The 27,486-nt window shown below is 42.9% G+C and overlaps 2 protein-coding genes across 3 annotated transcripts in view; one reads left to right on the top strand and one right to left on the bottom strand.

The window, feature by feature from the left end:
• Positions 1-67: 67 nt before the first annotated feature.
• Positions 68-13,017, bottom strand: clgn (calmegin). Of its 2 annotated transcripts, none has more exons than XM_018737971.2 (16): positions 12,955-13,017; positions 10,195-10,364; positions 9,337-9,410; positions 9,151-9,209; positions 8,213-8,354; positions 7,836-7,917; positions 7,456-7,648; positions 7,064-7,253; positions 6,118-6,231; positions 5,699-5,855; positions 5,355-5,570; positions 4,872-4,988; positions 3,762-3,894; positions 3,436-3,551; positions 2,532-3,225; positions 68-935 (listed from the first exon to the last, which is right to left on the bottom strand). In XM_018737971.2, exons 2-15 carry the CDS (start codon positions 10,357-10,359, stop codon positions 3,142-3,144), a joined length of 1,842 nt encoding a protein of 613 aa, XP_018593487.2. In that variant the 5' UTR covers positions 10,360-10,364; positions 12,955-13,017; the 3' UTR covers positions 68-935; positions 2,532-3,141. The 2 variants fall into 2 exon arrangements, with proteins under 2 accessions (XP_018593487.2, XP_018593485.2); XM_018737969.2 differs by lacking the exon at positions 12,955-13,017 and adding an exon at positions 12,247-12,476.
• A 7,598-nt stretch (positions 13,018-20,615) lies between these two features.
• LOC108925730 (G protein-coupled receptor kinase 4) overlaps positions 20,616-27,486 on the top strand; it is a 54,212-nt gene continuing 47,341 nt past the window's right edge. Inside the window, exon 1 of the mRNA XM_018737925.2 lies at positions 20,616-20,992. Within this exon, the coding sequence (XP_018593441.1) occupies positions 20,941-20,992 (52 nt within the window). The 5' untranslated portion in view covers positions 20,616-20,940. The remainder of the gene's footprint in view (positions 20,993-27,486) is intronic.

Below are 27,486 nucleotides of genomic sequence, written 5' to 3'. Positions count from 1 at the left end.
AGCCACTATGGCTCACATAATGAATAACATGCACTGAAAGTAATTACCTTTTCTTACTGGATACTGTAACAAAGACACTTTTGAAAATATTGTCATTATATTCTTTCATTTTTAGTAATGCTTATAATTTATTTTTTCTTCATGTGTCATATTTTGCAGCATGTTGCAAAAGTAAGTGCTACTGGATAGGTAAAGCACAGAACGTGGCCTCATCTCATGGCCTCGTTATCATTTGATTTGTAATGTGTTTTACCCGTTAAATATATCAGTCATGGAGATGGTGAGTTCAATGCACTGAGATACAGGGATATAAAATGCCAGGCCGTAATACTGAAACTCAGGCTGCGTCCCTCGCCATCTCTGGCCACCGCTTTCCCGGGATTCAGAGGCCCAGCTAGTAGGCCAGTGCAACTGGAAAACAGCCCGTTCCATTTCCCATCACCAGCGTTTGACTCAACAACTGCCACGAAGTCGAACGCCAACCCATCTCCGAGTCATTACAAGCCATATTATTGATGATTGTCAGCAGAAAACTCTCAGCCGGCTTGGTGAAAGATCTAAACTCAGGCCCTTGACAGTATCTTCAGAAAAGAGGTGGAAGGTGTGCGCTCAGAAATGATTGACAGGGGCCCAAACAGAGCAGCCACCTGTCTGAGGTGGAGAAACATAGCAGAGGACAGACCTGCAGGGGAAGACCTCCCAGGAGAGCGGGGCTGCTATCCTGCCCAGCCAGTCCATTCGGCATGGATGATTCCAGACAAAGGATGCAGTCGATCAGTGTTGCGTCTGTCGGCGTCCTGCGCCTTGGCATTAATGGCCTAGGAAGAAGGCCTCTGCTCGGAAATGGTGGGTGTGGCAGGCCTTCTACACAGGAGCCTCTTTGAGCTTGGAGAAGGATGGGGGTCTTTCTTACAGGGCATTCTGGGATGACATCCCTGCAGTACAAAGAAATAACCTCCTAACTTTGTTTTAAAACGTTCAATTTGTATTGTTCTTCACTGATTAGTCCACAAAATGTAATTTACATAACCTACACAACCCAAGGCATAATGGATTACTGTGTAGACTGTACATTTTATGACTGTGTAGCCAGTTTTGTTTTAATAAAGACATTATTGCTTTTGCATGAGTCCATAATTTGGTGGTTTTTCTTTAATCAAACTCTCGAGGAAAACTTCTTTACCCCTCCAATCGTGTATGAGTGATCAGTGAAACACACACACACACACATTTTCAGAACCGCTTGTCCCTTATGGGGTCACGGGGAACCGGAGCCTACCCGGCAACACAGGGCGTAAGGCCGGAGGGGGAAGGGGACACACCCAGGACGGGACGCCAGTCCGCCGCAAGGCACCCCAAGTGGGACTCGAACCCCAGACCCACCGGACAGCAGGACTGCGGTCCAACCCACTGCGCCACCGCGCCCCCCATCAGTGAAACAATGCACCTTAAATTACAGATGCTAAAATCTAGCATGGTCACCAGAAGTGATCCGTGTACTTTAAATACACTTACATGTGCCATTATATGATTAGTCACAGCGACAAAGACTTATCAGGCTACTGTTGCACACACATGTTGCAGTAAATTGCTGAAGACCCTTTCAAACAGATAGCTAACTATTCTGTCAGCAAGTGATGGCTGGAACTGTTAATTTGAGGGCTTTACATTCTACTACATTGCAGATCACAGTATAATTAAAAGCATAAAGCAATGTCCTCTCCAATCAGCTCCCTCCAACAAGCCAAGTACTTGCTCAAATGGCCATTTACATATTAGTTTGAGAAAAAATTCCAAGAGTGATACCAGAGTTTACTTCTTCAGCATCTAAACAGCCAAAAACCTGAACGAACATTGGTCCTGTAAGTCAGCATTGCAAAGAAATGCATCGAAACTCAGTTGCTAATATTAGATGTATCATTTGCAACAGTTCAAGCTTTTTAATTTATACACTGTAGACCCGATATGACGTGAATGGCGGGGTCTAAACTTTCATGCTGCATTATAAGTGAGTCTGCGTCGCAACGAGTTTCCGGCTTTGACGAAGCTTGAAGAAAGTTTAACTCCAGTTTGCTGCTGAGGAAAGATTATTACTAGGCGTCGTTCAAAAGGTTTTTCACAAAATGTCAACGTTTTTTATTTTTTCACTGTAGGTCTGTGTTGTACTAACCGCTATATTGCATAACTTTACCTTTCGACTTTTGGAAATGTGTTTGGGAACCAATCAGATTTGAAACACATGGAAAGCAATTGATCGCATTATGTATTATATGCGTTATATTGATATAATATATATATATATATCGAGCCATGTTGTATCAGGTCTACAGTATACTGTATGTAAAGCAATGGTAAAGAAACCACCAATGTTGTTTAGCTACCGTTACAGAATCAGAGGCTGCAGAGAATATTTGTATTAAATATTTATTTCCAAGAACAATGTATAATCTGCAAACATCTGTAAACAGGAATCTGCCAATGGCTGGCAAAAACACAAAAGCTAGAAAAGCAGAAAACGCTTGGCTACACACCTCTTTGGAGACACAGGAAGGAGCACTGCCATCAGAGGCCAGGCCAAGGTCCCACGGGAACATCTACTGGTGGCCAGATAGACTTTCTTGTGCTCTCGCTCCCGCAAGAGGCCTCAGCTCACAAGTGGTCAAAGCCTAGCTACTCGTAGAAAACCACCCTAACTTTACCTGAACTGCTTTGTTGTATCGGTGGAAGAAAACAAAAAACTAAGAGAATGATACATTTGAGTGCATCTTTGCTTTTCAGTGCATACCAGACCTATTTAATAAATAATAAACATACTTTCAACATATTCACTCTAAACAGTAGCATTATTGGCAAATATACCTGGGATGGGTCTGTAACACTTAACACCAGCAGTTAACTTGTATATAAACTTTCCAACAGCAACAGTAAATAACTATGGCTGAAAAGGAAGACTAAATGCAAGAGGGGTGGAGCCAGAAAGTTGGAAGGGTCGACCAAGGGGAGGGGCCAGACACGGAGAGGGAGAAGTGGAGTTAGGCCAGCCACGTCAATCACGGACTGGACAGCCTGCATGCTGAGGGATGCACCGCAGTGGGAATGTCGTCACAGGCTGAGAGGATGGAGTCAGTCTACTGTTAGCTCTCAGTCCTTCCGCACTCGCCTCCTACTCACTGTCTGCTTTGGCCCTTCCCCGGTGCCCTGGCTGCCCTCATCTGTGTCCTTCATCTGAAAGAGTGCACATGAAGCCGGAAATTGAGTCGTTGGCAAGTTTTCAAGTTACTACTTCTCAGGATGTGAATGTAATAACTATAACAGAGTGTCCAAATTGTTTCTACATGACATACACATTTTTAAGAGTTTCATTTAATCACATACCATAAAATCATAACAGTTCAGCAACAAAGTACAGTGATGAGCAAATGATCGTGGTCTTACCTCATCATTGAATGGGGTCTCACTGGACTTGCATTCATCTTCTATCTCTCCCTCTTCCTGACTCTCCTCCCCAACTTCTCCATTTTCTAACTCTTCTTGATTCCCTTCTTCCTCTTCTGGGATAGTAATACTCAGAGTTACATTACTGAAAACTTTCACGTATGCAAATAAATCACAGTGGGATCAAAATCCCCAAATTACAAGCTTACTTCAAGGTCCAGCTAGCCAAGGGGAGACCCTTGTAAACTGCAGACTAACAAGAACAGACTCGACTCTTTTTCAAAACGAGAATGTCTATTACTTTTGGATGGTTCCCCTTCTCTAACCTGCTCCAATGTCATGAGCCTTTTCAGCCTCTGCTTCCTGCTCTACTACACCTTCATCTTCTTCATCTGCATCTTCATCCTCCTGAGAACAAGGTGAATCCACCTTCTTGTGTGCATAGTCATAATCCGATTTCTAAAAGACAAAACCCACACAATGCACAACAGTATGGTTACATGAACAACCGATACATGTTGCCAAATCTACCCTTGGGCAAAAAAACTTGGTAGCAACAAGGTGATATTACATGTTTTACTTAAGTAATAAAAATAGTAAAATTTTAATCATTCAGAACAAAATTAACAGGTCATGTGGGGCTCCTATGAAAGGCCTGTAAGATATTTTAAAATCTTGCTATCCCTGATATCCCTCAACCTTGTTCTGTCCAGAATATTCTAACCATAGAACGTCATGCAAAGGCCAAAGTAAGCAAGCACACCTACGTTACAGATTGGCAGGAAAACGTCTTGACTCAAAGGGAAATGATGCTAAAGCCCCTGTTCTGGTATACCCTATGTGGTCCTACCAACCAAGAACATTCAAGTATTAAAGTACTGAGTGGTAAGACTTCTCAGTGTGAGTGCCATAAGCCAGTACAAAGATCTCAATCAGACATGTTATAACGATCTGTTCTTTACTAGAGTCTGAGCCTAAAATGATATGATTACTGTTCTGCAGAATTTCACCAGGTTATTATCCCGAATGTACAACCATGCTGCTATTCATGCGCCCATGTCCCGTGTGCTTGTAACTTACCTACCAGCACATCTCTATTACATTTTTTAATACAGCCTGAAACTTAATAATCAGTATGGTCTTAAAACAAAAACTAGTCAAGACGTTTCAGCAGCTATTCCTGCACTGTGGAAAACAAACAAGTTAAACAGGCATTCTGTATTCTGGAACTCTATACTGTGGAACTCCCGACAGCACGCAGTTCACAATAAGAAGTAAAGAACAAGAATAAAAAACATGTTATGAACAATATAATGAAGACCAGTAAATAATAGAGTAAAACAATAAAAAGTAGGCACACTCCAACAGACATTTGGCCAAGGCATGTTCAGCAGAGCCAGAGTGAATGGAATTTTTCTCAGAAGACACCTACTCACCCTGGGCCAGCAGAAGAGCACCAGCAAACCCACAGGAAGGGCCACTGTAAGGATGTAGATGACCCACAGCCAGGGACGCTCCTCTGCTGCCATGGTCAGCTGGGTGAACACACCCGGCTATGGCCCAGCACATAATTTGTTAATCATAAAAGCTACTTTAAAAACAATGCTTCCATTAACAAAAGGAAGTCAGGTTAAAAGACATTACATTCATCCTTGGGATATCAAACCAAAATACTAAAGATCTCCATTTATGACAATTTATATTATCACCCATTAACAGACACATACTGCATATTATTGCACTTGTGCACTTGCCCAACTTTTAAAACTGTAAACTGTACCCGAGCCTGAAAAGACACAGTTATGAACTACCATATATATACATGGTGTAACGTATGAAAAGTCACACAGTTGTGAACATGTGTGATATATGACTAGCACTCAACAGAACCAAGTTTGGGCTATAGCAGGGACCCCCACCTCGTTGGCACTAGCAACCAGCCTCTTCAGCCCCCAGCCATCTGAGGCCCAGCGGTCAGCCACCTCCTTGTCCTCAGTGATGACGAAGTTGTCGAAGTAGATGTCAGAGGTCATGGACCAAAGCTCAAGGCCAACAGCATTGAATGTTGTCATTCTGAAAGGGTGGAGGTCTTCAAAGTAGTCTGGATTTGGAATTTTGCGTGGGGTCCAGATTCCCTGGGCAGCACAATTTATATTATTGCCATGATGCCATGAGAGCTTCCATAAAGATTACCAGTCAAAACTTGGAATGCAATTGCCATAAAAATCTTAAAACGTTTCAGATTGCGCTCTATAAATTCCACCTGGTAGTTGGGGTTATCGATGAGAGGTGCCTTCCACTTTCCCTTGTACACAGGATTGTTGATCATAGGTGGCTTCCATTCTCCACAACCAGGGGCTGTCTCACAGACAGGGTTGGGCACCTGAGGGGCCTCCCACTCTCCATCCATCTCCTCATCCCTACAACAGCACAAAAATAACACTTTTTACATTGAAAACCTAGAAACACTATAGTCAGTCACAAGCTCCCACTTAAATCTATACAGGGCCTCACTTGTTCATTCCTTGTTAAGAAATAATATCAGTCAGAACCACTACCAGTATATGGCGTAATACTGTCAGGTTCAACTGTGCCTCACTTGAGAATAGCTGTACCGTTAGGCGTCACGGCTGGATTCCATACAACTATTTTCATAGGAATGAATTTCATGTAAGCACATACCAGTCCTCAGGCTTTTTGGCCTTGGGATCAGGGACTAACTCAGGCTCATCGTCCAGCCAACCTTCTGGTTTGAACACCTCTGGATCGGGGATCTTGGCTGGTGCCTCCTCGTCCCTGAGTTACAGACAAAGGCTGTACTCATCACTGCTTCCTCTTGAAGGTCAAGATTAATTTTCATATGTCTGACAAAAAACCTAATTCCTTTGCCGAGTACCTTTTTCATAAAAGCCAAAAGACTCGTAGCCTGGTCTTCTGTATATCATAGGTTTTATTTATGATCAATTGCAGATTATAGAAAACAGGAGCACTGCAAACATACTGTTAAATATAACCTTCCATGTGTTCATGGTGAGGGGGGCGCGGTGGCATCCCGTCCTGGGTGTGTCCCCTCCCCTTCCAGCCTTACGCCCTGAGCTGCTGGGTTGGGCTCCGGTTCCCCGCGACCCCATACGCGACAAGCGGTTCTGAAAATGTGTGTGTGTGTGTGTGTGTGTGTGTGTGTGTGTGTGTGTGTTCATGGTATGATCTTGTATGATCTCAGAAAACCCCATAACCAAAAATTGAATTTTTAATTTGTGTACTCCATTACATAAACACATGCACAGAGCAAGTAAGCAATACATCCTAAAGACCACTGTGTATATATCTTGTTATTCTACAAATGTTCAAGTCATTTCATAATAACTACCTTATGTGGTAATGCACGCAATATATTTGTTTCCAATTTAAACTATTAAAAAACAAATAAACAGCAGACACATTTGTAACAACAAAATTAACAAATTTTAGTACACAGCTATAAATTCATATCTTTTACAATTTTTTTGCATCTCAATTTACATGCATCTTAGCTTAGGCATCATAGAAATGTGTTCTGTGAATCTATCGTTCATAAGCACACATCTGACTTAATGGAGTCACAAGGCATTTTGGATTTGGTATTTACCAGTCATCAGGTTTCGCAGCCTCTGGGTCAGGGATTCTGGCCCGCTCATCCCAGTCCTCTGGCTTTTCATCATTGGGGTCATCTATCTCTTTTGGTGGGTTCACTGGAGGCACCACATCTGAGAGGAGACTGCCTTTGCTCACACTTGACTGGTCAATGAAGACCTCATAGCTGTTATCTGGGCTAAGCACTAAGAGACAGAAAATCATACCTCAGTTCGCTTCCAGGACAATTAAAGGTCTCATACATCGCACCTTTGCATCAGTTTTCAGAGAAAACAATAAGAGACACTTTACTTCTGTGATGGCTACTGACCTTACTAATAAGTGGTACAGAAGTGATGTGTATCTAACAGAATGAATGCATTAAAAAAACAGTATGCATTTGTTTACCCAAGGTGAACAAATGGGTCTTTCTGTCAGTGTAAAACTTCTTCAGGTCCACATCAGGTCGCTTTGCATGCTTTTCCTCAATGTCCCCATTCTTTGGATTCTTGTGTCTGAAGATAAAGTGTAGCTTGTAGTCTTCACCACACTTGTCTGGGCCAAACATGATGGAGTATGGAGTTCGGTCGTTGAACTGCTCCTAGGTCACCCAGTGATGACATTTTAAGAACACCGATAAGTTGATTAAACACCTCAACAACAAGTCAGCTTCTAATACTGCAAGTAATGTATTGGTTAAAGACACAGATGTGTGTCCAGAAGACTTCATATGAAATGATAATAAGGAAAAAATTAAACAATTAAAAAAGCTTGAACATTTTACATACCAAATCTAAATTGTCTGCTGCTGACAGAAGTTTTATGTAAGCCCCACCACAGTCAATTCCATTCTGAAAATTGACCTCGTACCTAAAACAAAAAAGCGTGAGATCATCACCTCAGACTGAGGATGAGCACCTAGTAAGGAACTGGAAATTTCAGGTTGCCCACCTACCTGCATCACCTTTATCAAGCAACATATAACCTGCAGTGTGCAAGGAAAACAACTGCAATGACAGAGAGTGCTTTAGATGACTGCACTGTCTGGTAGGTGTGGGAGTTCAGGAGAAGACAACATTTTCTTCTTATTTATTAAACTGGAGTCTGCAGAGAAGGACAACAGCAGTACTCATGGGGTGAGTGAAGGAAATGAGGACACACTAACTGGACAATCAGGGGTTTATCCTGGAAAATGAAGGGCTTCTTCAGCCAGGCCGCAATGGCATGGTGCTTTGCTCGGGATTTCAACACCAGCCCCATGTCTCCAGGGACCTTGTTCTCCTTCAGAGGTTCCACCTCCCACTTGCCTAGAAGGGGCAGAAAGAGCCAGTCAGTAGGAGGCAGAGCCATGCCACAATCAGGACACATACATTTACTGCAGGAGTCCTTGAAAATACTCCAGTTTTTGTGGCACAGATAGAATGAGCCTGTGTCAGATTCTTTATATACACTCTGAACTTTCTTCCAGATTAACAAAGGGAGTAATTAGATGCTGGAACATATGGTTGCTAATTGAACACAATAAATAAATAGTATTTTCATTACTGATTACTGAAAGTAATTACATGTGCTATTTGAAAAATCATTAACATTTTATTTAATCACAATAACCATTTAGAAAGTAATTTTTTCTTTACTAATACTGTTTACTAAAGAAATCAAACAAGATGGCACAGTGAGCAGCACTGCTGTCTCATAGCACCTGGATGGTGCGAGAGAACATGGGTTCGATCCCTGCTCAATGTGTGTGGAGTTTGTATGTTCTCCCCATGTCTGTGTGGGTTTCCTCCCAGAGTCCAAAGACATGCTGTTCAGGTTCACCTTTAGTGTGTGAGTGACAGAGAGTGTGTGTGTGTTCCACTGATGTATGGATGAGTGACCCATTGTAAGTAGTGTATCTTGCAGTGTAAGTCACCTTGGTGAATAAGGTGTGTGGGGTGATAACACTACATAGAGTTCATTGAGAGTCGCTTTGGAGAAAAGCACCTCCTAAATAAATATATGTTCATGTAAACAGGTTACAGTAAACAGTGCTACAAATACACTTTATTGAGGGATCTAAACAGCACAACACTAAAATTCCTATAAAACATTGATACTGACCGTCATATTTTGCTATGTCATCTTCTGCATCCTCTTTCATTGTTTTGGACAGCTGCCACCTGGATGAAGGTTAATATGATTCCAATTTTACATTTCACCACTTCAGTTGAGAAAATACATGGCCAAGGTAATAGTTTGAACATCGGCAATATGGGACAGTTGTTTCAGTTCAGAATGCTGACATACCCATCTAGAGTGCCTTTATCAAATGTCTCTGCAAAGTATACATCTCCTGTAGGTACAGGGGTCTTATATGTGATCTGCAGTGTAGAAAAAGAAAACGTAAAACATAATCAAGGCCTGCAGAACACACTATGCAACACAGTATTAATGCAAAATAATCAGGGAAATTCAGCATTTACAAAACATTCTTGTCGTTGCTGCTTTTATGCCACTCAGAGAAATTCAGTTTCACTCTTCTTGTTATTTGAACATGCAACCTTCAATTTACAAGCTTATCATGTTAAAAATTTGAACCACTTCCCTACTTGCATAGTAATTGTTTTAGCTTTTCTTTATCCCTGAAAGGGACTTCTTCACCTAGTACCTTGGTCCTACATATGAATTACATCATAGCACCACAAATACCCAACCAACCACCAGATTTATTTATTTAATTACTTCTGGGATGTTTTTTCTGCACAGGGACTTACAATGATTTTGCTATTTACATAGCTAGGTAATTTTTACTGGAGCAATCCTGAGTAAGTACCTTGCTCAAGGGTGCTACCGCTGTGGGACAAGGATTCAGAACCAAGTTCTTTGATTGGAAGGCAATGGCTGTAACCATAAATATTCTGTAACCATTATAACACCTGCAGGCAGCAGGTAGCATAGGGGTTACAGAACTTTTATGCACAGATCCATTCTAATTAACTAAGGTGTTATTAACTCAGCTGTAAAAACAACACCTTTCTTTGTATATATTCAGATACAATACAACTTTCAACTGAACTCAACATAGTTACATGTGGAGGAGGTAAGGTCAGTGTTCAAGTATGTGTACAACTCAGTGCAACTCAGCGCTGAAAGCCACTAACTAACCTGGAAAGAAACATCAGAGTCAATCTCTGCCATCTCTTCTTCAGCCTCGCTGGAGTCCTCAACTAATGCCTCCTCCTCATCCTCCTGTGCAAAGATGACTGTGGCTAGACAGAGCAGCAGCAGGCAGGTCCACCTTTTTCCATATCGCAGCTTCATCCTCAGCATTCTCACTGGAGGCACAAACGTGTACAACAGATATGTTCACAAGCAGACAGTCAAGCAGGGACAAGGCCCCTGCAACAACACATGGGTTGGCATACGTGGTTGCAGCATTAATTTCACCTTGTGATCACTGACAGTTATAACTAAACTTGAAACACTGCATCAGACAAACAACTTACAAATTTCAGGGACGGACTAAAGTAGGGGGGCGCAGTGGTGCAGTGGATTGGACTGGGCCCTGCTCTCCGGTGGGTCTGGGGTTCGACTCCCACTTGGGGTGCCTTGCGACGGACTGGCGTCCCGTCCTGGGTGTGTCCCCTCCCCCTCCAGCCTTACGCCCTGTGTTGCCGGGTTAGGCTCTGGTTCCCCACGACCCCATGTGGGACAAGCGGTTCAGAAAGTGTGTGTGTGTGGACTAAAGTAGAACACCGAATATGTGAAAGGTCTTGAAAAAGAAGAAAGATAAATGTGTTTCTGACCTACAGTTCCAATCACAGTACTAAATAGCACCAAAAATCAGTAATTGCACATTGATGTGTATGTATAGTGAAAAGTTTAGTCACTGGAACTACCACTAGAGCTGCAACACATTTTGTGTTATGAATTACAAAAAGAAATAAAAGATGGGGTGTAACTCTACAGAGTAACAGAAATAAATCGAAGGAATGTGTATTAATCTCCTCTACTCATTTCTCTGCACTGGCTTCTTATAGCTGCCCGAAATAAATTCAAAACCCTGGTTACTGTGTACAAATGCATCAATAGAACTGCTCCCAGCTATTTACAGGACTTAATCAACCGCTACACCTCAGCCAGGCCCCTTCGCTCGTCTACTTCTGTTCGCTTGGTGGTCCTGAGCACGAAAGGCAAAGCTCGGAGGTTCTCGGTTCTGGGTCCGTTGTGGTGGAACGACCTTCCCGTGTCACTCAGAACTGCGGAAACTCTGTCCGTTTTCAAGAAGGGTCTGAAAACCCACCTTTTCCAGATCCGCTTCGCCCAAAATCTCCCCAGCTCATATGGTGTAACTCACTCTTCACGCATCGTAACTTCATAAGCATCCCCAGATACAACCTTTATTCAGCCACTACTCTGGCATTGCATTTGCTTATTTGTGTATCTTATAAAATTTAATAAAAAAATTTTTAAAAAAAATGGTGGGAGGGTATCAGGATTTGTCTATCCTGCGCTTTATGCACCTACTTGATCGATGAACCTCGGTGCAGCAAGTGGTAGGTAACGAACTATGGTCTCTGTGTGGACCATAACCGTAACACGTGGAGCACGTGAGGGGGCACGCGGGTGGCGCTGGTTGGGGGTTGGGGGGGGAACGCCCCCAGTATATATTGCCCCGCCAGCCTGGGTAGCAGCTCGAGACACACGAATCACCTCGGACTAATGAACGTCCTCGAGCTCGGAGTCCAGGACAAAGCAATTAGCCTAGGAGGAGGCCCTTCCTTACTAGCAGAAGGTTCCAGCAATTCAATACGTCTCCAACTAGCCAAATGTTCATGTTACATGATTACATGTCATTATAAATCATGCACATGTCGAATTACAGATCTATAAAATGGCCGTAATTTCACCTCATCTTGGTGTCACCAAGTGAAGTGCCCGGCCGGCAGCTGGCAGCAGAACCGCGCATGCTAGCTATCATCATCATCATCATGCTATCAAACTAAATCAATTTCCCGTTATAAGTACTGCTAATTAAATATCATATGCGTCTATATATATAAGTTATATATTTTTTAAATATGTAATAGTTTTATCTGACGAAATGTAATTAATTTACAGTCTACGCTGCATCGCAAGTGGTCATAGCAACCAACGCAAAACATCCTGTCATTGCAGCATTCTGCAGATAATGGATGCGGCGCTTCATCAACAAACCTTAGCCTAGGCTAGGCCAGCGTGTGGAAAAACACCCAACAGTGTCGTCGGTTTTTCTGAAACTGTCACCCGACCGCGGTCTCCCGTCAGCCGTGGCCCGTCCGCACCGTGTCCTCGGGGTGAGATAACGAGCGACAAGCGGCGCTCCGCTGGCCGACCGGTTAGCTGGCGAAGCACCGAACCTCACGGCGCCACTGCTGCGGACGCGCATGCGCAGACGGCACCCCTAGCATTCACCCCCTTCACTTTCTCCTTTCCCCGGGGCGCGAAAGAACTTCCGAAAACAAAATGTGCTACTCTGTATCAGGCTTGCAACGCCGAGAACTGTTAATCACATCTGGAAACAGTTCAGCAAAATGGTTTCTAATACACAAGTCACTCAGTTCCGTTATCCACCCCTGCTTCCCTGTTCCGCGCGCTGAACCGCGGGTACTGACGACGTGCGATTCGCAGTGAATCAATGAATGTGGTGAATAAACGGGATGAATGAATAAAGGTCGCCAGGCGCTTTAAGGTGTGATCGATACCACAGTCATTTAAAACACTTTAAATGTTTACAATATTTAGAACATTACAACGGACATACATGATGATTTTACAGTAAATAATATTATCCAAATTACCTCATGGAGAAAAACTCTACACCTAATCATACGGTACTTTAAAATGCTTTTTTGTTCAACCCAGTCCAAATTTCAAGGTACTCACCACTGCGAAATACCGTAGCCCACGTTATCAGTGTAAGTTGTTGGTGCACTTGCTCTAATTTTTCAAATCCCGCCAGTAGATCGTAAACATGCACTGCGGCTGCGCACAACTGCGTCCGACATAAGTACTGTACTGTACGGTGCAGGAAGCGCCAAATGAGCAGATGTCTGCGCAGATGCGGCTGCGACAATGATCATACTAGTGTGGAGCCCATTCTAAAATGTACACATGGAACAATAACAATAACTTATTGGTCTGTCCAATAACCCTGTTCGTGTGGTATGAATGATCAAGAAGTGTGAGAACAATGCAGATTTTTAGCTGAATCCTTTTAACCAGCTAGGTACGTGCACTTGGCTCTGTTGCCTGCTCTTCTCCTCTTTTAGCTATGGACACATTTACACAGGTCCATTGTAACCACGGGAAGGGTGGGTTGCCACTGGAACTTGGATCCACAGAAGTGTATTTCTCTCCCTTTTCCCATGGCAAAATGCGATGAAATGAACAGGAGTCCCAAATAACCAGGACTTTAGAAAGCAATTTGAACACCAAAAACAAGGCATCACCCAAATGACCTGTACCTGTACATGTTGAGTAACTTAACAACAAGTAAACTGTGTGGTGCTATCTAATTGCATCACCTGGCACTGGATGCATTTTGTGCAAATTTCCAACCTAATACTGTCAACTGCAGTGTACATGTGGGCAATTTAGACTCACCAGTTCATCTGAAGCATATGAATTTGAGTGGAAACTAAAGCATCTGGATGAAATCCACATAAGGCAGGATGAACATGGAACATAGAAATTCCACACAGACTGAACTGTGTGGAAAGCTAAGGAGCAATGTCTAAACCCATAACCCATGAGATATTGAGGATTCAATGCTACTTGCTGTACATCCTTTATCACTAATAAGCAGAATTTAAATGATAGGGATTCATTTCAGTAGTCTGTTCATTATTCTTTTTTTGTTAGAGTCCAAATCTTCAAAGCCTTCATTTTCTGTTGTACATCCAGAATTTTTACTGAAAAAGGGGGTTCTGTGGGAAGCAATTGGCCAGAACTGTAGTTGGTTGCTGTCAGTCTTTCCCAGAATGTATTTGTAAATTGTGCAATTGCTGTTACCTAAAGTAAAAGCATGTCACCATGATGGTGACATAATTGGACCATTATGTCACTGTGCCTCATGTTTCAAGTAAACCTCAGACACCAGTTAAAAGAAGTGCTGGATTTTGGCCCTATAGGCAGGGGGTTGGCCAGTCATTCTATGTGTTGAAAAACATGCTGCATCTTGCTGTATGTATAAGACACATTGATGTAATTGTCTTTAACACACAGAATACAATCTGTTCATTGACAGCATCGCATCCCAGCCATATTGTGTCTGTAGCATATAGATAACAACTTACACAATGCAAGTGGTTAAACACTTTTGTTTCCTCTCATTTGTATATCACTTTGGAAAAAAGTGTGTACTAAACGAAAAAATATAAGGGTATTATTTTTATTTTTTCTTTACCTGATGCCTGTCCCAACCCCTTGGAACAGTACCCCAGTTTACCATCAGAGGCCCTCGCTTGGAACAAACTAGAGGACTCCAACACATCTTTTTTTTTTACTCTGTCAGTCAGTCAATATATGAACATTGTGGTCTTTAAAAGAGAGTGGCAACAGTCAGCTTGGGGATTCTCGGACAGCACATGTCAACATTCTTGCTCTACCTGAACTGCAGTGCCTTACATTTACTATCCCTGTATTCCTGTTCCAAATACCTGTGTCTTGCTTTCAAAGTCTTTTCTGTGTTCTCCAAATTCTTATGTTCCCTAAGTCTTCCAGCAATTGTTTTCACAGTGTCATTATTCCTTCATTCTTAAGTGATCTTTGCACGTCACACTTCTAAACAGCGCTATAAATAAACTCTGCACTCGAGTCCATGAACTTCCACGTCTCTGATCATAACAATGCTTTTGTCCAAGGCACCTTAAAAGAACAGTTTAACAAGAAATGTGAATACTTACTAAGCCACAAGATAATGATCAGATGATTATAATCCAGGATGAGACAAAAAATGTGGCTAATAAAAAATGTAGTGCAGCAGAAAACAATTGTTTAATAAGAGAATTCATAGGCTTAAAACAAAAATACACAAGGAACACAATGGAATACTAAACATAATGTGTAAGAGCCGTTTAAACATGTCAATGATTAGGGAAAAGTCTTCAAAATGTAGTGGAATGTCTGAAGTTGAGTAGCACATCTGAGGATGAGTGGATGTTCATTCCACGGCTTGGAAACAAGACAAGAGAATGAATGATCCTTTTGTGTGTTTGTAGGGAGAGCTGGTTTAGAGGAAAAGGCCAGTAGATGCAAAGCAGCAGTTCAGCTGAGGACGGTAGGCAAAGAGGCAGGGAGGAGCCATTCCACGTCGGGACCTGTATGGTAGCACGAGGGTCTAAACTGGGTTCAGGCAGTGATCAGGCACCACTGGAGAGACTGGAGCAGAGCAGAAGAGAGATGTGTTGTACACTATACAAGAAGCAGTATATTGTATCGGTTGGAGAGTGAGGATGGCATACGCAGTAAGACCAGATGAAAGGGAACTCTGCTTAGACAAGCAGTAGGGTAGGATAATCAATGAGGAAGAGACAAATTGTGCAGGTGTTAAAGGAATTAGTGACAGGTGTCAGCCAACAAAGCGCTATGATGATTGCATTTGAGTGGGCCACCCAACATCAGACTGTCTTTTTATGTCAAACGAGATATTGAATTCAAGGTCTGTGGAAAGATTTATATAGGGATGTAGACAATGTCAGATTCAGAGAGGTAAAGTTTCAAGTGATCAGATATAGAAAAAGAGATATCCAAGAGGATGTCCGATATCTCGCTTGAGACCCGAGAAACAAAAGAAGGAAATTACATGTAGGTTTCGGAAGCATCTATATAAATCCAGTAGGAGAAGCTTTGTGAGGTAATGAGGGTTCCCAGGGAGTGAATGTACAGGTAGAACTGTAGAGGTCTCACCATTGATTGCAGAGGTACACCTGCAGAGAGGATAAAGAGTTTTGCATAAGCTGGTAATGTTGTTGTTAGCACTGTAGCCTTTGGACCCCAAGGTTGCAGGTTTGAATCCCACCTCCAACTGTAGTACCTTTGAGAAAGGTATCCTAAATTACTCAACTGTAAGAATGGGCAAATAATTTTAAATTGCTTTGGAGAAAAGCGCCAGTTAAATGAATGAATCGACGCTTCTCTTGACTCACATGCATTAACAGCAGATGGCACTATTGCTCATATTTAAGACAACTCTCCTGGAACACCATCATTCAGCAGCCTTCTGTCATGTTGTACGGCATAGGACATTCATCCGATTTTTTTGAAGATGATGCATTAAAATTTACATGCATTTGCCCAGAGGTGCAATGTAAAAATGTTGGAGAATGACCTCTGAAAACTGAGAAACACTGAAGTAAAATAAATTTTACAAGGAAACAGATGCATACACCCCCGAAATAAAACTTAACTCTACTGTAATTATTTAGTTCAAACAGTTTGATACCTGATGACCAGTACAAGAACTTTAAAGCACCTTTAAATTTTTACTATAATGAAGCAATGACTCTTCAATGCAAAAATAATCAATATTATGAGAGCAAGAAGAGTGTATTTGACACTAGCCTGAACCCTTGATTAGATTTTAGAGCAGTGAAATGTATTGGTTCAAGGGCCCAAAGATCCAACACCTAAATGTGTGAGTGGGATAGGAAAACCATGGCTATGTGCTAAGTAAAGTAGATATGAGAATCTTTTTTCCATAGAGAATCCTGACTCCATTGTCAAACACCACCTCGGCTGATCCAAGAGGCCTTGGTACAAGATGCAGGGAAGGTTGAAGTACAGCTGAAGGGCTCTGCTTGGAACACCATTATTTATATTTAGGCTTTTCTCCAAAGTATGGCAGCATGGTGGTGCAGCAGGTTTGGCCTGTGCCTGCTCTCTGGCGGTTCTGGTGTTTGAGTCTTGCTTTGGGTGCCCTGCGATGGACTGGTGTCCCATCCTAGGTGTGTCCCTTCCAGCCTTGCACCCTGTGTTGCTGGGTTAGGCTCTGGCTTGCCACAACCCTGCTTGGGACAAGCAGTTTCAAACAATGTGTGTGTGTGTGTGTGTTTTCTCCAAAGCAACTTACAACATTAAGCTACCTACAAGTATTCACCCATTTACACAGCTGGGTAATTTTACAGGCACAATTTAAGATAAGTACCTTGCTCAAGGGTACTGCAGCTGGGATTCAGACCTGTAATCTCTGGGTTCAAAGCCAGCAGCTCTAACCACTACACTACCAGCTGCCCCAGATGCTATTATTAAATGTAAGGCTCTATCACCTGGCTTTTTCAGTTGTATATAATTTGCTGAATGAAGAACGGCCTCAAAAGTAAATAGCTGACATCACTGATTGTTTAGTTTTATCCTGACATGCAATAAAATTGCACATACCCTGCACTGGAAACTATTGTTCATCTTATAATAATGTATTTTGTTCCAGAAAACAAAAGCCATTTGGGAAGAGGGAAAAGCTAAGTATCGCATGGCTTAGAGATGGTAATTCTTGTAATTATTGCTGCTAGTTATCTGCGATTTCATATTGAGAAATTACAATGTATAATACATAACATTATTACAGTATGTTTTATAGCCTGTGTGCAGGTTCAATGAGCTCTGGAGATGAAAAGGGTGAATATTTGTGTATGGCATGCCAGAGTGCTGTTACACTTTGCTTGAGGCTTGAATTTATTTACTTTATTATTTGGAAAAGAACCATTTCAGAATAGTCACACTGCCGTGTTGCTGCAGCATCTATTCTGTGTCATTTACATTCAGGTGAAAGGGGTAAAGAAAACAAAGTACACTGCCCCCATGTGATAAAAATGCTATTTCCTGATTTGTTAGAACTGTGGGGGAGCGTGGTGGTGCAGTGGGTTGGACCGGGTCCTGCTCTCCGGTGGGTCCGGGGTTCAAGTCCCGCTTGGGGTGCCTTGCGATAGACTGGCGTCCCGTCCTGGGTGTGTCCCCTCCCCATCCGGCCTTACGCCCTGTGTTGCCGGGTAGGCTCCGGTTTCCTGTGACCCCGTATGGGACAAGAGGTTCAGAAAACGTGTGTGTGTGTGTGTGTGTTAGAACTGTCAGTGGAATGCAAACTTTTTGTGTTCAAGAATATCTCCAAGGCCTGTTTTTGTCATATAAAAAGAAATTGTATATTTTAACTTAAATATTTTATTCTCGGGGGGCGCGGTGGCGCAGTGGGTTGGACCGGGTTCTGCTCTCCGGTGGGTCTGGGGTTCAAATCCCGCTTGGGGTGCCTTGCGGCGGACTGGCATCCCGTCCTGGGTGTGTCCCCTCCCCCTCCAGCCTTGCGCCCTGAGTTGCCGGGTTAGGCTCCGGTTCCCCATGACCCCGTATGGGACAAGCGGTTCTGAAAATGTGTGTGTGTGTATTTTATTCTTGGGGGGTGCGGTGGCGCGGTGGGTTGGACCGGGTCCTGCTCTCCAGTGGGTCTGGGGTTCGAGTCCCACTTGGGGTGCCTTGCGACGGACTGGCGTCCCGTCCTGGGTGTGTCCCCCTCCAGCCCTCCGCCCTGAGTTGCTGGGTTAGGCTCCAGTTCCCCGCGACCCCGTATGGGACAAGAGGTTCAGAAAGTGTGTGTGTGTGTATTTTATTCTTAATTAAGTACATGACTACTGTATTATATTTATAAATACAAGGGTGAGCGCCCTTCATTATTGATGAAACAAATGTGAATTTAATGTGGGAAATTAATTCAGACCACACCGTAACTACGTACACAATTATAACCTAATTGTAACCCAGTGTATGAGCTATAGCTTAAATTAGTTTTCATCATGGACTGAAGCACTGTATCACGATAGGAAGCAGCGTTGCTTGATAATTGAATTTAGCCCCGTGCTAAATGGCTTTTCTATTCTATACATCAGAAAATTAAAAATCTGTCTATTCAGTGAGTGTATATTTTCATTTTGGACAAGATAAATCTTTAAGAATCAAACTCCAAATAGCCAAATATTGTTTATCATTTCCATATATCGTATACTTTAAGTAGATTACAAGGTCACTTTGCCAGACAAGGAGGTATATTTACCAAATAACTGTCAAAAGTATTGCATGAAACTATATTACATATACTACACAATGCAGCATATAGATTTTGCTAGACACTGCTTAAACTTTACATGTCCCTCCTTTTTTCACTGGTTTCTAAAAGAAAACAAGAAAAAAGACTTTGACCTTAGAATGTATAATGCACACATTGTATTTTTTTCTGTGAGATGCTGTAAGTCGCTTTGGAGAAAAGCGTTTGCTAAATCCATCATGTAACTGTAAATTAAAAGAGGGAGCAGGAACCTCTGCAAAATACGTTGTCGTGTTTGTATTTAAAAAATATATGTCATTATATATACTATCATGTCTAGAAACGTAGAATTATTTGTTTTATTTAAGCTTGAATTTTTGCAGCACGCAGCTAACTGAGAGGTGGGTCTAAGTGTACATACAAGACCTCTGGAATAATCAGAATCAGAACGAGCTTTATTGCCAAGTATGTTCACACATACAAGGAATTTGTCTTGGTGACAGAAACTTCCACAGCACAGACAGAATGACAGTGACAAGACACAGATGAGAAGATAGATCAATATGTGAATGAAAGATAAAAAATATACAAAAATATAAAGGACCCAATACAAAAAATAGTCACTAGACATTATACGTATGTACAGGTATGTTCTCTACAGATAAAAACAACTGAATAATTAAAATAAATACTCATAAAGCCAAAGCGAGGATTATACTGGAAATAAATATCTACGCAAAGGAAATGGCAATTAATTGTCTGTAGGCACTGAACCATTGTCAGCAAAACCCGTTGCGAGGAGCGCGCACTCACTTAATATGCACCTAGTGCGCGCCTCACATCTGGGCAGCGAGGACATTCCCTGGAATTAAGGATTCCTTTGATCGCAGTCGTGACGTCAGCGCACGCGCCCTCCGCTGTGCGGGCTTGGGGACCACGCGTAGCAACACACCGTCTCTTCGGAGCGCGAGCCCAGCCTGCACTAAGCATGTATAAAACACGGGGCGACGGCCAGATACAGATACACAGGTAAAGACGCCAAAGCAGAAGAAGAAGAAGAAGAAGAAGAAGAAGGCTAGTAGTTACAGTGTGTCCCCGCACTCGAGAAATGTAACAATACCAAGGCGTAACAGGGGGGCGGGGACGCGTCCCCCCCCCCAGCGTTGAAACAGCGAGCCTCACGTTCGTCGTCGTTCCCCACTAATATTTAATCATGTAACTGACTCCACTGCGTATTATTTCTAATATTTTTTGCTCCCCGCTATACCTGACTGTCAAGGCTGCCCGTGCGCCGGCGTCTCTGTGGAAACACACCGAGCCGTGACACACGTCGTCGAAAAAGCCGTCGTCGGCACCCGACTCGAGCCGGCGGTGGTCGCGGCGATCGCGCAGTGTCTCCGGCCGGGGCTGCGGGACCACACAGTGCGTGTAGAGGTGATCCCTCCTGCCCAGCAGTGGCTGCTTGTGTCTGTGTGCACCTAAGGCAGAGAGGCAGGCAGGCAGGCAGGCAGGCAGGGACGGAGGGACGGACGGACGGACGGACAGACAGAGGGAGGGACGGACGGAGGGAGGGAGGGAGGCTGAGATCGCAGGCAGGAAGGAAGGGAAGCGCATTGAATGCTAACGAGGGGAGTGAAGGTTCAAGCAGCGCTAAAAGGTGGGGGGTGGGTGGTGGTTTAACATCAAGCAATGGAGAAGTACAATTAACCTGGTATGTGCCAGATCGCGATTCACGCCGGTCGTCATCATCATCATCATCACCTACAATCGGTACAACCATCTTCATCTTCGTTTCTGCTGAGTGAGATGCCTCGAGCCTGAATGGGACCCGCGTTCTGACGATGGAGATTGAGAATATCGTGGCCAATACTGTGCTGCTGAAGGCGAGAGAAGGTAAGCAAGAGTTGCGGGTGCAATGAAAGGAGCATCCCTGCGTCCTTGCACTCACCACTGCGCTCCCCTGCGATGATGATGATCGCCCGCGAAACACGGGCTGCGCTCATCATCATTCAACAATAATAAAATGATAACTAAGTAATAATAATAGTAATGATAATGCTCGAAAGCCCGCGTCATGAGAAAGGCGAGAAAACGCCTCGTCATATGGAAACACAAAGCCCGAAAAGACCCTAGGCCAGCTATGTATTTTAGGCGTTATGAATGTTTAATATCCGTGCCGCTTGCAGCACGAGATCATGTTAGGAAATGCACATTTGTGATTTTTTTTTTTTTTTTTTTTTCATTGTTGTTGCTTGTTTTGCTCGATCATGTGTGAACTGCACAGCTCGGCTGGGTTTTTTGTTTCTGGCCAGTGAGATACACACACACGCACCAGCTCGGTGTGTGTTTTCGGTTTTTGCCGAAGCGACAAATCCACAGAGCGGTGTCGTCCGCGCGGCAGCACATCTCTTTCGTGTTTTTTTTTATTATTATTTTTTTTTAATCTGGACATTTCCCTATTCCTTCATTCAGGCCTCGTATATAAATATACCGTGGCGTGGGGCGAGGGGGGGGCAACTGCACGTACTGAGCCCAGCTTCGTGGTTTTCACCTGGGGATGGGGCACAACTGCAGCCCCAGGCTTCTGCATCGCCGCTATTCAACTAAAATATGCAATAATCGCGGTTATCATTATGGTACGGGCTCATATTAATTAATGCATGCAAAGGGTTTCGAATGACTTGAAGGCAGTGAGCGATCGCCTTTGATACATGATCGTTACATGATGTATCCAATTCCTTTGCCATGTTCAGTTGTGGGGGGCACCCTGTTGAGTCTTTTACACAGCTTTCGTGAAAGAGGATGGAGCTCATTTCTGTGTGGAGCCAATCAAACAGCAAAACCCCGTTTTTGCTATAATCACGATGTGCCCGCGGAAGACCCTGAAACTAAGCGCCGTTCATGCGCACGAACCGCTGCCGTGCGGCGAAAGGGCCGCGTACGGTTCGAGTGCGATCGGCGTAACGCGGAACAATGGATGGATTAATGATCACAATTGATGGTCGGATATGCGAATTATTCACAGGAAAGCGCACTGCGTGCGTTTAGATTTGCCGCCAGCGCGCCGAGGCACCGCAGTAAGAAGAGCGCACAGCCTGGACTGAGGGTTTCCTTCTCAAACCCCTGGGCAGATGTTTTGCTAAGCAGCAGCTGAAGCTCGCAGAAGCACAACTGGTGTCCGTCGCTGAGCGGATCTGTGACATGATGTTTTTGTGCGCGAGACGCACTGGAGCCTCTTGGCGTCCGACCGCAGCTAATATATTATCTGGGAATTAAAACCGCTCTTCTGTCATCTTGCTTTGTTTCCATGAAAAGAAGCATAGAACGGAGAAGGCGGGCCCAATCATGGAAATTAAATACTCTAATTTTCAGTATCCTAACCATCACCCTGTGCCTATGTATATGATATGTATCATACATTCAATGCATTTTTTATTTCCAGTCTGCGCATATTGTGTTGTAATCTGATATTTTAACTGAAATCATTAATTGTTCTTTTCTTTGGTGGGGGCATATTTGTACTTGACCACCAGCAAGGGTAATTTAAAATACCCATAAACCTTGAACAGCTCTATTGTTTGTCCTACCTTGCAGATACAACAGCAAAATTCAGTCAAACCCTTACATTACAGTAATCCAGCTATGGAATCAAACCTGTAACCCTTATTCAATGAGGAAGTGCCGCTCTTCAGTTATTGTTACCACTTAGATTGCTGTGGTAACTTGAGTGATTTCCTAAATTCAGCTTTTATTTCACACTTCATCTTAGCATGCATTTTAGTTTTATGGGCAGCAAATGAGAAGAAGCTTTACTAAGTGATCTTTTTAAAGGGTAATATTCTCTAACAATAACATCAACATCAGTGCATTCTCTGTAACTGGAAGCAGATGAGGACTGAAAGACTGCACCACATTATGTATCACGTGGGACATCTGAACCACCTACTTCCTCCACAGAGTGATTGTAATGTGATTGCATTGTTTGTACTGTACATCAGGGAGAGAACAGTGGTCAAGTGCATTTGAAAAGCACTCCCTTTTTTGTATGGCCTCTGCACAAGATGACCTTATGAGAATGCTAACTCGTTAACATTTACATTCACATTTACATTTATTCATTAAGCAGACACTTTTATCCAAAGTGGCGTACAACTCAGCAAAAACAAAACTGCATTTCACCAACATATGGGAGAGTCATAGATGCAGTAGTCAGATTTTATGATGTCACCGTTTAAACAAGCATACATCGGTAGCTGTTTATGGAATTTGTAGTGCAAAATTTTGAAAGAGGTCAAATTACCAGTAACATTGTATGAAAAGGAATATATACATTTGATAAGAAGTACAAAGGTATTCATGGCAAATCATGTAATATCAATTTATGACCCTGATAAGGGGTCTTGATAGAAGTCAATCTGAAAGAGATGTGCTTTGAAACCCTTCTTAAATACTGAGAGGGATTCAGCTGAATACTGAGTGTGAGGGAGTGGTCATTTTACCACACTGGAGACAGAACTGAAAACCTTCGTGCTTTTTATTTTGGATCTAGTGTGTGGGACCACCAAGTGGCCAGAGGTGGAGGAGCACAGCAGTTTGTTTGGGGCGTAGAGAGTGATCAGATCTTGTAGGTTCAAATCTGTAGATGGTCTTATAGGTCATAACCGCAGTTCTGAACTTGATACGGGCAGCTGTAGAAAGCCAGTGGAGAGAGATTAGGAGGAAATATAGAGGAGGTACTTTTGTTCGTCAAACACAACTCATGAAGCAGCCTTCTTTATCAGCTGGAAAGGTTTGATGAAGGAGGTTGGGACACCAGACAGGAGAGTTGCAGTTGCCCAGGCAGAATATCATCATTGTCTTCACCTGAAGTTGTGTAGCTTCCTCTGAGATAAGGGCAGATCTTGCAGATGTATCTGCAGAACAAGGATACTTGCTAAATGTGTTGAGAGAAGCAGAAACATGAGTTGATCATTATTACCAGGCCCTTAAACAATATGGCAGGTGAATTAAGTGAGTTCTCCAATTTTTTTGCACATTCTTGACAGGTGGATGGACTGGCTGAGAGGTGAAAGATCTGTTTTGGATAGGTTGAATTGCAGGTAGTAATCAGACATACAGGCAGTCAGGAAATGTCTGTAGTTCTGGGGGGTATGAGAGATAGAGTTGGGTATCATCGGCACAGCAGTGGTACGAGAATCCATAGGAGACAATGAGAGAGCTAATGAAGGGGTGTAAATGGAGAAAAGTGGGGGGCTGAGTACTAGGCCCTGTGGAACACTAGCTGAGAATACAGGGAGTCATGCAAGACCACTTGGTAAGATCTGCCATATAGATAGGACTCAGACCATTTTAGTGCCGTTCCCTTGATGCCAAGCTGTCTATGAGAGGTGAGTATAATTTGGTGGTTGACAGTGTCTGGTGCTGCAGATAGGTCGAAGAGATTGAGGACTGGGGAGAGTAAGGCCACTGTGACTTACTGAAGAGCATCTGGTATTGCAAGGGAGGCAGTCTAGGTGGAATGTCCAACTTTGAATTTGGACTGGCGTCAAAGAGATCCTTCTGGGCAAGGAATACAGATACTGTTTGTAGGCTGCATGTTCCAAAGTTTTTGACAGAAGCGTCAGAAGAAAGACAGACCTGTAATTCTGGACTGAATTTGGATCCAGAGAGGGTTTCTATAACAGCGGTGAGATGAGGGCAGTTTTAAAGGCTGATGGGAAACAACCAGCGGAGAGCGATGAGTTGATATCAGAGACGAAAGTGTGAAGAAATGGTCTACAGAAGATGTGAAAGGATGGGCACCCTGAGCAGTTTGTGTGTCTTTGTGAGAGCAGAGGTTGAAGTTTACATTTTAGAAACTTAAACTGCGTTCCTGAATTGCTCTTATTATGACGTCCATTAGAATGAATAAATTTAATGTATAAATTTGTGTGTATGGAGTAGAATGTTTGTGATGACTAATGTCAAATCTGACTGAGGTTGCTGTAAAATGTGTGTGTGTATTGTTATAGAGATTTATGGTGAAAGCAAATATATCATTACTATAAGTACTGGATAACAATACTGAAATGAACTCTAATGCAATACACAAAAAAGTGAATTTCAGGAAAAAAGGGGATGTTAATGATACAGTTTACTGACGATTATACGTGTAATGTACTATTCCATTAAAAGCTTTGAATTTTAAACAATCAGTATTGAAGTTGTATATGTATGTATCTGTATTTGTGCATATGTGTATGATATAAAGCATCAGTATACAAAAATGTTTAGTATAAAATTTCATGGGATATTTTGGATAAATGGCCTTCTCCAGTTAAATGAACACATTCTGTCCAAGAGGTGTTATGATGAATGTATATTCTTATCTTTAAAGCAGATAATATGAGATTCAAGGCCATCATCAAAGTTTCCATGGCATCCAGAGAAAACCTTTACAGTGGTCAGTGTTAAATCGACCAGAGATTCAGGCATGTGATACACAAATGTCAATAAAGGCATTGTGTGTGTGCTCTAATGCTGAGATTGTGAATCAGATTTTCAAAGAATATATAGATTGCCCTGGAGGAGACATTAATTATTTCAGCAACTGTCCTGTGCTAGGTTATCCTGTCCCTGAGGGGCACATCCAACGTGATGCTGAGACTCAGCTGGGTGGACGAGAGATGCTCCCTTGAGGTACACAAGACAGTTGAGCTAGGGCATGACCATCCAGGTGCTGAGACCACAGTCCAGCAGGAACCATATGAAAGCTGGTTTTGTTCATCTGTTCATTAGTTCATTTCATTTTGTTCATTTGTTCATCTCTCCCACTGGTCTTGTGCAGTGTTTCGCTGTAAAGGGTTGACATGGTGTGTTCCTTGTTTGCAATGTGTAAAGTAACTGTAGCACAATTTGAAAGACAGAAGGGAAAAGGAAAACTTGGAGTTGGCCAATATCTGAGTGAAGGAACCCATTGAACTTCAGCAGGAGAAGGACATATATTATTGGGCTGTTATTTTGAGGCAATGTGGTAGCCATTGGTAACAAAGCCCAGAAGTTGTAGCATTATTGATAATGGGTCAGAACGGAGAAGAAATCTCAGATGTCTGCTGTACAAAAGGAGAAAAGGAAGGACTGTACGACTTCGCATTATCTCCGAGCACAAATTTTGCCCCATATCTGGATTCCTCTGCGCTCTCCTGCTCACCTCCAGTATTACAGCTAAGTGTGTAAAGGCAGAGATCTTGATTTTGTTTTACAAAACAAATGAACTCATCAATAAGACTGGGTAGAACCATGTAAGATGTAAACCATGTAAAAACTCTTCATCTTTGATGTGATTTGAAGAAACGTGGTTCTGTGAAGCCAAATCCCATTTTCCTGATACATATATGTTCTATTAATAAATGCAGACATTTGCACTTTTTTCTGTACAGCATATTGGCAGTTGCATAAATGGCTATAGGTCGATAGAAGCTTGAAAAAAAAAACGGTTTCTACTTAACGGTGAATATCCCTTCCACTTTATGTCTCTGTGTAATTAAACACCTAAATCATTGCAGCAGAAAGGTGGAGTGGGTCAGATGCCTCTTTCGGAGGGCTGCTTTCATCCTGCCTGACATAAGCCGTGCGTGTGGATGTGGATGTAGGGAGCCTGTAACTCTGCGCTGTCCAAAGCCGCAGAGCTCTCAAACTGCAGTTTCAACCCAGGTTTTGTCACAGTTTCAAAAGGGTGCTCACGTTTTTAGTCACTCTAACTGTTTTGTACTGTTGTGAGCAAAACGAATATTCTGGATAAGCTCACACTCCTGATTTACGGTATTACGCTGAAATAATCACTCTGTAGTCCTTATGGCCTGTCAGAAGCATGCAAAAATTGAACTACACTGATATGCTTTGCAGATGCAAGCTGGGGGGGGGGGGGGGGGGGGGCAGTCCAGTCAGTGAAAACTACAGTTTATACCAGTGCAGAAGGTTACACCACCCAATCGCAGCTGTATCCTTGTGTCAGTTGGCTGCCCTGGCTTTACCCATGCTTTGTGAGGTCAGATTAGTTTTCTGTATCATCTCTGTTTTTTCTGCCACAGCATGCTTTACTCTGTGCTCAGCCAGTCGATCAGGGCCGCCTATGGATAGGAAGCACGGTCCCTGGAGATGTGAAAGAGTCCATATCCCTCCCGCATTATAGTGTGCATCGATGATCCCTTCATTCTTATATGTCCTTCCACGTTGACGCCATGAGTGTGAGACTATGTGTACCACAGAAGTTATTACGCGTAGTGAACGACACGCTCAGAAAAACCGAGAAATGAAAAAAAATTCTCTGACAAACGTGTTCCTTATTTTAAGATACACTGTAAATGTAAAATGGGCAATGTTACATTACCTCTGCAGAGAGTTTTGAG

Source organism: Scleropages formosus, chromosome 16, assembly GCF_900964775.1.
Source record: "Scleropages formosus chromosome 16, fSclFor1.1, whole genome shotgun sequence".
NCBI lineage: Eukaryota > Metazoa > Chordata > Actinopteri > Osteoglossiformes > Osteoglossidae > Scleropages > Scleropages formosus.
The sequence above is the reverse complement of the archived record's forward strand: the minus strand, read 5'-3'. Positions and strand labels throughout refer to the sequence as shown.